Raw genomic sequence first — 13,521 nt, 5'->3', positions numbered from 1 at the left:
ATATATAAAACATAGTGCTCAGATTAAATATGCAAAAGAATCATTTTAGTATCTCTATTTCAGTTTGGTGGGTTTTGGGCGAAGCTTCCAAGGTTGTTGTTTTTTTTTTTTTTTAAAGATTTATTTATTTATGCATACTGAACTGGGGTCAGAGGTGCAGGGGCAGTGAGAAGATTAATCAGAGAGAGTTGGAGAACAGAACAGGCTAGTTGAAAAATTAAAAATTACACTGCTGAGGGGAGCAGTTGGCTGGTCAGGAGAGGTCTGTCCTGCCATGTGGGTCACCTCACTGGTCAGTAAACGAACACTTGCTGAAGTGGCTTTAGCTTCGTTTAACTTGCTGCACCACCAGGGAGGACCCAGCTTCCAAAGTTTTGCAGGTGTAATTGTAAGATCTATTATTCTTTGGGAATATGTAATTATGTAATGTGATACCTACAACCTTTGGAATATAAATAATAAATCATTAAGAAGAAAAATAAAAACTTACAGTACTTGTTTCCATTCTGTGAATTTCAGTTCTTTAACCTTAAAATTATAAATAGTAGAAGTAGTCTGACTTTTCTGTTTAAAATGCAGTTTTAACATTAAAAACTACTTTTAAGGTTCAGGTAAGTTCAAACTCTCAAAACATTCAGATTTTAAACATTTTTGTCCTAATTGCTTTCTTTGTAGAAACCATAGCCCAAAATTAATGAGCACAGAAATATTAAATGTAGGAAAGCGTATTATTGTATATATGGGTTTATATGTATATGTAAATTAACTCAAATTAGATTGCGATCTTAAGTTTTATCAGCTGAATTATAACTGTACCAAACTTGTAATTAATACTCAGAGAATATTTTAAGTACCTTTTAAAAATTAAAGATGAGAGTGAATTTTACCAAATGACTTTTCTTGTAATCATTAGCTATTTTGTTACTAGAACTGTTACTAAGGAAGTGCAGAACAGAGATGAAAGTGACTTTTGTGTCTATTATTCCTGTGTATTTGTTGCTTATTAGATATAGTTTCCAGACCTCTAAATTTGTTTTACTTGAAATGGCTTTTGGAATTCCCAAATACTGGCTATTAGTGATTAAACTTGCTTTCAGAATAAAAGTAGTTACATTAAATGATTATTCATGGGCTAGATACTCTCTTAACTTTATATACATTCATTTCTTTTTTAATTTTTAAATCTGTTGTGGTGACTGTTATACAACTAATTAACTTTCTTTTATGTTGACACTGTTTTTCTTTCTTAGACTTCCGCTTCAGTTCTAGCAGAAGAATTACATAAAGTGTAAGCTTTCCTTTCTATACTTTCCAAGTTATCATTACTGATACTTGTCAGATACAACACCATTGTCATGTCATACTCTTAACTTGTTCAAAAAAGACTCTATAGGCCATTTTGAGAAACTTTTGTTATCTTTTATCCCCTGTCCCTACTCAGTGACTTGAGTGTTAAATATTACACAACCTGTGTAATATTGTGTTTAATGTCTTTATTGTACAAAGAGTTTGGGAAAACTCTTTTATTTGGACTATAGAAGTTATGTGGAAGAGATCACTGATTTGGCATCTCAGGGGAAATATATTAGTTTTTGTGCCTAATAAGTAATTGTAGCTACTTGAACTATATGGTAGAATGCCCGAAACAAAGTTGTTTTCTCTGTGTGTGTGTGTGTATTATGTAACTTGAATAGATATGGCTTATTAGAATTCAGAAGACCTGAAATCTGGTATTAACATTGCCAGCCTTGGGGAATAATTTATATTTATTTTAGAGCATTAAAAAATTACCTTTGACTAGAGTTTTGAAATAGGAGTATGTTTTTCAAACAGTTGTAATGCTTTTGACACTATTAAACTGAAAGGTCTACAGGAATGAAAGGTATAGTTATATGAGAGTAAGGATAAACACATTTAAGGCTTAATTTTTTGATTTCTGACTTGAGTTATAAATGTTTATTGAATGTACAAAATATATTTCCTATTGAAGGATTGCAGAAAAGGATAAGCAGATAAAGCAGACTGAAGATTCTTTAGCAAATGAACATGATCATTTAGCAAGTAAAGAGGAGGAACTTAAGGTACAGTAATTCTTATAAATGACTGTAGTATGTTATAGAAGTGGAATTACACTGATCTAGTAGTCAGTACAAATGAATATAAAAAATGGAAAATACTCTAGAAGTCATTTGGAAAGTGTCTTTTTTTTTAAGATGGGAAGCCCACTAAGAGTCAGTGGACTTTTTATTTTATTATTTTTTTAAAGATTTATTTATTTATGCATACAGAACTGGGGTACTAACCAGAGGAGCAGGGGCGCTGAGTGGATTCACCAGACAGAGAGGGGAGCAAAACAGGCAGATTGACAAATTACACTACTGAGGGGAGCAGTGGGAAGGTCAGGAGAAGCCTGCCACTCCATGTGGATCACCTCCAGGCCAGGGATCAAACTCGCACTGGTTAGTTTGCAGTGCTTCATCCTAACCCATTGTGCTGCCAGGGAGGGCCCCGAACTTGTCTGTTTTCGATACAGAGTCCTCTCTAGCTCTTGAAGAGGAAAACTCAAAAGGTTTTTCTTTCTCCATGATATAATTCACAATAATTTGGGGAATGTACCAAAAACAGGAATTGATAATTTATTTATCTTATTTAAGATAACTGTAATTTGAGTCCTTTGCTTAGGTAGAAGTGTGCTTTACACACTCAGTTATTTTTTATTTTTTATTTTTAAGATTTATTTATATATGGAACTGGGGTACAGGCCAGAGATGTGGAGGGTGAAAGGATTCACCAGAGACAGAGAAGGGAGCAGAATAGGCAGATTGACGAAGTACACTGCTGAGGGGAGCAGCGGGCATTTCAGGAGAGGTCTGCCACCCCATGTGGTCACCTCCCGGACAGGCGGGAATCGAACTCATGTGGAAGTGGCGTTAGCTTCACAGTGCTGTGCTTTAACCCGCTGCGCCACCAGGGAGGGCCCAGAGTCAGTTATTTTTAAAATATTTCTAATACTGTTTTTTTCTTGTTATAGGATATACAGAATATGAATTTCTTATTAAAAGCTGAAGTGCAAAAGTTACAGGCCCTTGCAAATGAGCAGGTAGCTATTTTTGAGCATTTTCCTTAGAACTTTAGTTTGTTTATATTTATTTTCATTGGTATTGCATGCCCTAAATTTTATTCTTATAAATAGTAAATATAATAGTTATTTGTGTTTACTGCATGGTATGTTGTTGGAAAAAAATCTCTTCTATTTGACTCTTAAAACCCATATAGATGTTACCATTTTCATGTTGAAACTGTACTGGGCAGAACCAGGGGGTGTGTCCAAAGACCCCAAACTGTTACGAGTGTTAACCCTTCTTTGCCCTCTCTGGTGCTCATGCCCCCTACATACATAAAAGCAAAGTAGTCAAACTCTGGTTTTTTATTTTTAATTTTAATCAGTAAGAAGTTTAAAGGGAATAGAGACAGAGTGGTAGAAGAGAGAAGGATTTAAAAACACAAATCCCTGTCAAACTCTGAAATTGCCCTTACCCTCCTAGGCAAAAGCCCAGTCAACAGTCATAAAAGCAAATACACCAGGAGAACAAATCAAAAGTACCTCCTGGCAAAGAACACAAGTGAGAAGGTTGGACAGAAGGAAAGAAACAGAGTTCAGAATGTACCAGACTAAATCCAGTGGTCACAATAGCATCTGCCATAGTCTCTACAGACTGGGTTGTCAGAAATGTATGCTGCTGCTTTAACTTTATTCCATATATATGAAAATATAACTTTAATATGTTAAAATAAGTGAAAGTAGTTTTGAATGCTTCCTGAGATATAATTTTCACCTGATTTCAAATACAGGCTGCTGCTGCACATGAACTAGAGAAAATGCAAAAAAGGTAATTAAAACATTGCTGTACATAGATCCAATTATATATTTATGTTTTAATATTTTAATATTATTGCAGAGTGTGGTGTTGTTTATAACTGACAGTTGTGCACTGATTTATGTAAACTTTCTAAATATGTGAAGTATTTTAATTGATTTTTCCCTTCATAGTGTTCATGTTAAGGATGATAAAATAAGGTTGCTTGAAGAGCAGCTACAGTGTGAAATTTCAAACAAAATGGATGAATTTAAGGTATGTGAACTTGTCAATTTAGCTTTCTTAGGACATCCTTGTATAGTTGAAGCAAATGTACAAATAATAGTTGTATGTACTCTTTCTTAAACAGTGTTCTTGTAGTTTATCTGGGGGATTGCATGAATTTTATTGTAGGCTTATTACTTAGATTTGCCTTGTCTGTTCTTCTGATAAGCTTTTGAGAGTTATTTTGCCACAGCCTTTCTCCACTGTTTTTAGTTGACAGTATACGATGTGTTGTTTTTAATCTGTCTCCTCTGTTTGTGCAGTGCTTGTTTGTCGTCATGGACAAACAACCTGAGTATTTTCTGGTAATCATGTAGTCAGGGTGCAAAGTCTATAGGTAAAAAAAAAAAAAATTGTATCTCCGTTTCTTGAATGGGAATCCTGTATTTTCTTATAAACTCAAGGTTTCCCAGAATGCATTAGCAAAAACTATTTGGAAAATCATATGAAGTAGTTCCAAGCACAGTGTTAACTCTGTTTTGAGATAAACCTTAAGACTGAATTAGGGGGCTCGGTAGAAACTATGGTTTTAGAGATCATTGTACAATAATCTTAAACACTAATACTGCAAACCTATATTCTGGAAATACATTCATTGAAATTATGGAAAGTAAAGTCACTTGAGATTTTCATTCTTAAGTCAAATATATAATTTACCTGTCATGTTATGAGTACTTAAAGCAATAGTATGGATTTGATTTATCAAATTCCCACCCAAATAATTGCACTGCTACCATTTCTTAATAGAAAAATTAATTGATGTTCTTTCTTCCAGATTTTAAATGAACAAAACAAAGAATTGCAATTAGAAGTTCAGAAGCTACAGATTCTTGTTTCTGAACAGGTAAGGTTTCATGAATTATATGGTAGAAATTTCTAATATATAATAAGATCTGATTCTTGAATAGTAACCAATTATAATTTTTGAGAAATTGTACTTAAATGTCTTTTAAATGCATTTCTACTTATTACGTGCTTTTCAGATATCTAAGGAAAGTGTAATTTTTCTTCTCTGAGAGGAAACTAATGCCAACCTGTACTTTCCACAACAAAAAATATAATGAAATCATAAAAAAATTTAAGTATTTGATACAATTGCCTCTCAGAAGAAAAGTCTGTAGACTTTTGAGGCTCACTTCTCTCATTCAGTAGAATGAGTCTGAAACATACTACCAGCATTTAAAAGCTGAGTGAAATTGTTCACATCACATAACCTATCTTAGATTTCTCAATTTAATTCTTTCAACTTTGAGATAATACTTAGTTTATGAACTGTTAGATTTAAGTGAGGGAAGCTTATGTATAGTACTTAAGCTAATGATTTGCATAAAGTAGGCATCTGAGTGCTTACTTGCTTTCCTTTAGAATATATTTTTCCCCATCTCATCCCTTCTGCCATGAATCTTTTTCTGTATTTAGAGAAAATCATAAAACTATAGTAAAATGAATAAGCTGATCCCATGTACTAGAACCTCAGGTGAAGTCCTTCTATGACTATTCTTTTTTTTTTTTTTTTTAAAGATTTATTTATTCGTACAGAACTGGGATACAAGCCAGAGATGCGGAGGGTGAGAGGATTCACCAGAGACAGAGTGGGGTACAGAACAGGCAGATTGACGAAGTACACTGCTGAGGGCGGGTCAGGAGAGGTCTGCCGCACCATGTGGTCACCTCCGGGGCAGGCAGGGATCGAACTCAGCGGAAATGGTTTAAGTTCTTTGTGCTGTGCTTTAACCCGCTGCGCCACCAGGGAGGGCCCTTAACTGTTACTTTTATACTCCTATGTATAGCCCTTCAAATTTTGTTTTTTAAAGATATTCTAGAAATGATATTAGATGATACTATGGAAGTTTGTATGTTTTTCTTACACTGTTAAATTTTAGAATACAGTATGATAACATTTTGTTTAGCAGATGAAGGCATTCTCTTTTATTTAAAATTCACATTTTTACAGGTATTGAATAGTATGAGTTAGGTATGCTTTTAAAAGTATTTTGTTAATTTATCAAGAAATTATATATTCTCTCACTGCTAACTTAATAAGTTCTTTGCATAGTCTTTATTTATTTTTTTAAAGATTTAACTATGCATACAAGAACTGGGGTACCGATCAGAGGTGCAGGGGATGAGAGAGGATTCACCAGAGACAGAACAGGGAGCAGCAGGCAGGTCAGGAGAGGTCTGCTTTGCCATGTGGGTTACCTCCCTGGCTGGGAATCGAACTCATTCTGCGGTGGATTGCCTCATCCTGCTGTGCTTTAATGTGTTGTGCCACCAGGGAAGGCCCTGTATAATCTTTAGTTTATTATGCTTTACTCTTACAAATTAAAAGTAATAAGGGAAAATGTCAAAAGGATGGTATTTAGTGTAAGGACATGATTTCATACCATTCAACTTGTAAAGTAGTATTTGTCAAATAGTATTTGTCTTACTCATAAATCTCATTATTTTCCTTTGTTATGATATACCTTAGATGATGTCTGATATTTCATCAATTCTGAGATTTTTTGTCCTTTTTCCTCAACGGACTCATCTCTGAAGTCTGGATGTATCCTAACAGTCTCTGGTTACAGTTTTAATTATCAGCATTTTTAATTTTCAGCTTTAATTTAAAATATCAGTTGTGAGATGCAGCATTGGCAACCTAAATATTTTTGTTGTGTTCTCAACCAGAATAGAAGAATGTAATTTTTGAAAAATTATTTTTCAGAGATTCGGAAACTTACATTTCAAAATGTAGTTTTAAACTTTCTAAAATTAACTTAGAGGTTAAGTGCCTAAAAATCTCTCTCTGAATCCTAGAATTACAGTATTAAAGGTGCTGGTAACTCTAATATTTAGGTTTTAACAAAAGCTTGAATCTTTAAAAATATTTTACTTTCGTTCTGTGTTAGAAATGGTATCCTCCATCATTAAACATGAGTAAAACCAGTAACCTTAAATTGTCTTACTGATGATGATGTCCTAAAGATTGCTGTTAGAATAAAATTCCCCATCACATTTAATATACTATCATATTCTTAAAAGTCCTCTGATAATTACTGAGTAAGCCTTCTATCAATATTTACTATAAGGTTCTGTGTACTTTTAGACATTCTGTTAAAACAGTTTTTTATCATGAAATGGATTTTTCAAACACGAGGAATAGGTTTTTCTTTATGGAGAACAGAAGCTATCTGTTATATCACAGATTAAAGTGAAGAATAGTTTTTTTTTTTTATTTATTACAAAGTTTATTTTTACATCATTTTGCACATTTTTTTTTTCCATTTCGATTGTAATCCCCGCGGGTTTCCCATCACCAAATCACCCCTGTGCCACCACCATAGTCCTGTGCATTCCCCCCCCCCCCTTTTTGATCCCATTCCCCACTCCACCCTCACAGAATGTCTGGTATATGGTTGTTCATTATTTTTGTTATTTTCTCACCTGGTCTATTATACTCCTGCCATGAGTGAAACCATCCGGTATTTTTCTTAAAATGAAGAATAGTTTTATGAAGAACATTTAACTGAGAGCTTCCCTGTTGGTGCAAATGTTAAAATTGCAGTGCTATCAAGTTAATAACAAGCCACTGTGGCATGAGTTTGATCCCTGGCCAGGCAGCTAGCCCAAATAGCACAGCAGACTTCTCATGTCTCTCTGCTGCTCCCCTCAGTAGTGTATTTCAGTTGACTGGCCTATTCTACTCCCCAATCAGTCTCAGGTGAATCCTTTCACTGCCCCCACCCCATAACTCTAGTCTATACCCCAGTTCTTATATGCATAACTAGATAAAATCTTAAAGAAAAAAGTTAATTGAACAAAATTTTATAGCCATATTTTTTGATTGACTTAAAAGAATTATTGGTAAGACAGGAATTAATTTTGTTCATTCATTAACAATTTTCTATTTGATAATTCTTAGAATTTTTCTTGTTCTGAAAAATTGTTCTAGTGATTTTAAGTTTCAGTTGTAGTTGTGAGTCTTGCTTATCTAAGTAGGCCAAAGAACCATCTTAATGATTTTTTTCTCTGATCATTTTCATTGTTAGTGAAAGAAGAGATAAAGATTAGTATAATTTTGGTTTCTTTCATATCCACTTTTCTTTAACCCCTTCTTAGCCAGCAGCCAGAATTCCAAGTGACAGTTGAAAGATGAACAGTTTAGTTATGTAAAAAAATCTAGTTCTTTTGCCCCATGGATTTTTATCCTGGAGGAAAATATTGAGCTAGCTGAAACAGAAATCAAAAATGGTACCAAGTTGTTGTTTCTTCAGGTGTAGGAAGCAGAAAAATAGCAAACATCAGGTAATGTAACCTATTTATACACTGGAGGGAAGGCTTCATTTGGTGTAGGCCTGTGGATAGATGGTGTAAATATGAATGTGTTACAAAGATCTTATTTAGTCACAATAAAATAAGACTTTATTGGGGGGGAGTGTTCTAAAGTTTCCTATTTTATTATCTTGACTTTTTAATCCAATGACAGAATAATTATTTACTCTTGATTTTTATGAGTCATTTATCAGTATTATTAATAACCACACCATTAATAATAACTAATAACCACAGGACTAGGACTTTTTTTTTTTGCCTTGCTGTCTGACATTATATTATAGGAAAATTATTATTATGAGGTATGGTTTTGAAAATCAGCCATTAGAAAAAAGTAGGACTAGGTTAGACCAATAACACAGATTTAGAGTAAAAAAAACTGTTAACTACCTGCTAGGTTGGGTCAGTTTTGTTCAGTTGAAGATAATCCCTGAGCATTTGAAGAAGAATATTTGTAAGATTGTAACTTTGTTAAAGGAAACTTTACAATTTGAATATATGCTAATACTATGCTATATGCTGAGACTAGAGAGATGAATGATGCTTGGTTCTTGTCTCCCCTTCAAACCTGGTTTTGAAAAATGACCGTGAACTTGCCAGACAGTTAAGGAACAATCCAGGCTGAGGAATACAGTGTTAAAGGTCATTAGCATATGTGGCAAAATCAGTATATTAGTAGTACTGCAAATCATATAGTATAAGGAATATAGAAGGATTTGTTAGGGCATATTCATTGAAGGACTTTGTATGTTCTGTAAGAACCATGAACTTGATCTATCATACAGATAAGCCTTTGAAGAGTGTTGCAAGGATGAATGAATAATCATTTTGTCTTACATTTTTGAAAAGACCATTCTGGTAATGATGAGATGTTTTAATTTATGTGGGGAAGAAGTAGTTATTAAATGATGAAAGTACAGGTAAGTTGAATTTAGTGTTAAGTCTTTGTGTGAGGTGGCAATCATCAGAAAATAAAGGACAAAAACTATCTCAGTGAACAATTTTAAAGTTTTCTGCATGATATTTCTCATTTAAAAAGAAACCTGATTCAAAATACATTAAATCTACTTTCTGATGGTTTGAAATATTTTTCCCATTGGAGAATTCTTCACAAAATTATCCTAGACAAAAGGTGTAAGAGAAGAATTAGGTTATTGTGATATTTGAGAACACTGACTAAAGATGAAAAGATGGGATTAATTTTAGAAATATCTAAGAACTAGAATCTTAAGATTTTGATTTGGCAATGAAACGGAGAATACCCTGTTTCTGAACATATAATAAATTATAATAGTGGGTACGTTTGTGTGTATTTGTTTGGGGATTCTCAGAGGGGTGTGGTTAAAAATGGGGATTGGCTAACATTTTGTGTTTTACAGCTTTACAAGGAGAATGTGAAGTGTTGCTTCTTCAATTTCCAGTCTTGGTCTTCTTAATAGTTATGTGTTAAAAACTCATTTAGTTGTACATAGTATTTGTGCACTTAACTATTTACATATTATACTTTAGTTTATAAAAAGTTTATAAAAGGGAAAAATGAAGGAAGATCTGGGCGTCTTAGAGTTTAACTTTGAAGAACTGAATTAATATGAAATAATAAGACTAATTTTTTTACTTTAAAATTTTTCTTCTGTCATTATGAAAACAGTAATCATAAGGTACTCATTCATTTTGCTAGTCAATTTTTCTGTTCTTTTGTGTGGCAGCTTCTCTTGTTTTGAGTTCAGTGATTCTTTAATTATTAACATTCTTCAAATGTGGATCATCTGTCTACATTTTGTATCTAATTAAAGAATTTTCATAGATTTTTATTTATAAACTAGTTTGCCTAGTGGAAAATTGGTAAAATTAAGCCTTTTTTTTTTGTGGTTTTTATTTTAGCCTAATAAAGATGTTGTGGAACAAATGGAAAAATGGTAAGGGTTTAAGATTTTCTTTTTTAAAAACTGTAATGTTTCAGCTAATTTATAGATGACAAAAATTTTTTATTACAATAGTTTAATTTTACTTCATTTTAGATGACAGAATTATTAAACTACATTGATCTAAATTCTTAATTCTCTATATTTCATGACTTAAGAGGATAGTATGCCATTGATGGTTTTGATTTGGCACTGCTTTAGGTTTGTGGAGGTCGTTTGGGACTGATTTATTTGGTTAGGCTGACATGTAGACATGAATTACTTGAATTCAGTTTACATTCACATTGGTAAAGAGGAAGTACCCTTGACCCATGGTCAACTATCTGTAGAAACCTTCCTAGAATTAAGAGTTTGTAAGAGAAATGTGTCCATTTCAGGAGTTGATCCATTTAAATGTCTAGAAATGTTGTCGTTGATGTTGAAAAATGTTTCATAAATTTATAATTTTAGCATTCAAGAAAAAGATGAGAAGTTGAAGACTGTGGAAGAATTGCTTGAAACTGGACTTATTCAGGTGGCCACTAAAGAGGAGGAACTAAATGTAAAAGCATTTTGTAGATTTATTTTTCCTGTGTTTGTTTGTTTATTCAGTGAACATGAAAGGGTTTTACTAAAATTTGTATTTTCCTCATAATTTTTAAACTTAGTATTATTTACTCACATTTTGTGAATTTGTCTCTTTTCATGCTTAAGGTTTTATTAGAAAGACAAAAAAAAATGATGCATGCTTTAATGATGTAGATAATCTATGGTTAAGGTTTGTAATGTATGCTTCCCCATCCATGCACAGTTACAAATGGATGGTAACTAACATGCTTCTTAAGTTCTTGAAATAGTATTGGAAGCCAGAGAAAGGAGATACTGCAGTTCTATTGTATGATTTTCTCTAGCTGTAACAAACTTCACTAAGATACAGCTGCTGGAAGAAATTAGTTAAAAGATTAATTTGAATTTAGGGAGAGAAATGGTTTTGAAGTTGTGGAAGTAGAAATTCTTGGGATGATTAAGTCAACAATTCATTTGACTTGCTATATAAGTAACAGAATTGTAGACATATGGAACAAGTAAAATTTCTGGGCCTTGCAAAGAGGAAAGGAAAGAAGCTAAAAAGAGAATATAACTGTTTTGAAGAGAACTATATTTTGTGAAAATACAAATATTTTGCTTGTATGGTTTTTTAAAAGGCAATACGAACTGAAAATTCATCTCTAACAAAAGAAGTTCAAGACTTAAAGGCTAAGCAAAATGATCAGGTAATTGGTAGATCTTGCACCCATTCTCTTTTAAACAGTATATTTGAAACCTAGTATATTTGAAATTATGTTTGTTGTTTTGTCTGTTCTTCCCTTCTCCAAAGTAGAATTTGTCAATTACACTTTTAATTCTTGAGTGTCTAGTGAATTGGTACCACTGTGATAGAAGCTGTGATTTACTGAGTGCTGACTGCCAGCACTGAATATAGAGTATTTTAGATATCTTTGCATCTTACTACAGTGATAAAAGGTTTTGTGCGTGCAGATAATATAAACTTAGACTAAGGTAAGAGAGGTACCTTAAAAGAGGCATTTTTCTGGTAATTATTTTTTCTTTATTAGTTAGGATTCAATAATTTAATGTCTGTATGTTGATTTTTCTTTTGACCTGCATTTACATAAATAGCTTTAAAGCTGCTTGCTTTCAAGATTCTGACATTTAAAAAAAAGAATTCCTAGGTTTACTTTTTCCATTTCAATTTTGGTTAGTCGAGTATTTATGGTAACACACTTTGCTATTTCTGACCCATTTTAGATTTTAAGTGGATACTAAATAGTATATCTCTATTTACAGGTTTCTTTTGCATCTGTAGTTGAAGAACTTAAGAAAGTGTAAGTAATGGTATTAAGCTTGTCTTTCACTTTTGGTCTGTTTAGTACACATTGCTTTATTGTGCAGTTGTCACAGGCTTTGTTATTTTAACCATCATTGTAGAATTTTTCATTGACAGGATGAGGAGTTTAGCTATGTTTTTCCAAATGAAATGATGACTGATCAAAAAATTCTCTTTCCATAATTGAGTATATTTTTTTTTAAGGAATTGAATTGTTAATTTTTTGTTTATGCAATAGGGATTATTAAAGGACAGGGGACAGGTTACATTGCTTGGAGGGATCATTACCTTGCATGTATCCTCTTAAGATGTCTATAAAATTAGATACTATAACTGTAAGTTCTGCCGCAGTTTTATGAGCTAGTAGCCAGCATTGTTGAGATGAACATAAAGATCCTTGGTGTCTTTCAGGGTACAAAACTTAAATTCCCTGTGTACTTTTAAAAAATTGCATCAGTTTCTTCTAGTGTGCATTAGATTCCAGTCATCTGGTAGTCATTACTTAATTCTCATTTAGGAACCTCTTTATTCTCATCTTCCCCTTTTCTGTCTGTGAGTTATGTATCTATTTTACTTAAAATGGGAAGTGTTTTGGAGAACCTATTTATGATTTGGTGCTATTTTTACATCTTACTTGGTGTATCTTACTGATTTCTATTCAAGTTAATACTACATTTCTTTTATCTAAGCATCCATGAAAAAGATGGAAAGATCAAAACTGTGGAAGAACTGTTAGAAGCTGAACTTCTCAAAGTTGCTAATAAGGAGAAAACTATTCAGGTACAGGGAATGAGAAAGCTGTGTTTTGTTGTTCGTTGATCAACTTTAGTGAATACCATTTAATTTCATGTGTTTGTCTGTACATGCATTTTATGTCAATTTCTGTGTTTCCATTGTCCAATTTTGTCTGTTTTGTCATTGTCAAGGATTTGAATCAGGAAATAAAGGCTCTAAAAGAAGAAATAGGAAATATCCAGCTTGAAAAGGCTGAACAGGTAAAAATCCCAGAGCCATACATGGCATGACAGATTTGTTAGTATATGTGTATTTATGAGCTTTTTTTTTTTCTTGTCACTTAGAAAAATAGTTTTTGGTAATGTGCTCTAGTATATTGGCCATGTGCCTTTTTTTTTTTTTTTTTTTGCCTGATTTGAGAAAGGTTTTTAATACTCATTTACTGTAACTGTTAAAGGTTCTTTCTAAAAATTTTTCTGTATTAATGTTTCATTTTAGTTTGCTGACTTAAGAAAACCACACTGTGGCAGATCTTACT

General features: G+C 32.8%; 1 protein-coding gene across 8 annotated transcripts in view; it reads left to right on the top strand.

Moving 5' to 3' along the window:
• KTN1 (kinectin 1 (kinesin receptor)) overlaps positions 1-13,521 on the top strand; it is a 105,170-nt gene that overhangs the window by 58,399 nt on the left and 33,250 nt on the right. For all 8 annotated transcript variants that reach the window (XR_001145415.1, XM_012724548.1, XM_012724547.1 and 5 more), the window contains 12 exons: positions 1,251-1,288; positions 1,991-2,081; positions 3,032-3,100; positions 3,853-3,890; positions 4,052-4,133; positions 4,918-4,986; positions 10,341-10,375; positions 10,832-10,922; positions 11,566-11,634; positions 12,209-12,246; positions 12,938-13,028; positions 13,175-13,243. Coding sequence is in view for 7 of the 8 variants with exons in the window: in XM_012724548.1 (XP_012580002.1) it covers positions 1,251-1,288; positions 1,991-2,081; positions 3,032-3,100; positions 3,853-3,890; positions 4,052-4,133; positions 4,918-4,986; positions 10,341-10,375; positions 10,832-10,922; positions 11,566-11,634; positions 12,209-12,246; positions 12,938-13,028; positions 13,175-13,243 (780 nt within the window). In the remaining variant the exon portion in view is untranslated. The remainder of the gene's footprint in view (positions 1-1,250; positions 1,289-1,990; positions 2,082-3,031; positions 3,101-3,852; positions 3,891-4,051; positions 4,134-4,917; positions 4,987-10,340; positions 10,376-10,831; positions 10,923-11,565; positions 11,635-12,208; positions 12,247-12,937; positions 13,029-13,174; positions 13,244-13,521) is intronic.

This window comes from Condylura cristata, unplaced genomic scaffold (genome assembly GCF_000260355.1).
Source record: "Condylura cristata isolate star-nosed mole 26May11 unplaced genomic scaffold, ConCri1.0 scaffold00013, whole genome shotgun sequence".
NCBI classification, from domain to species: Eukaryota; Metazoa; Chordata; class Mammalia; order Eulipotyphla; family Talpidae; genus Condylura; species Condylura cristata.
This window is presented reverse-complemented; position numbering and strand designations above follow the sequence as displayed.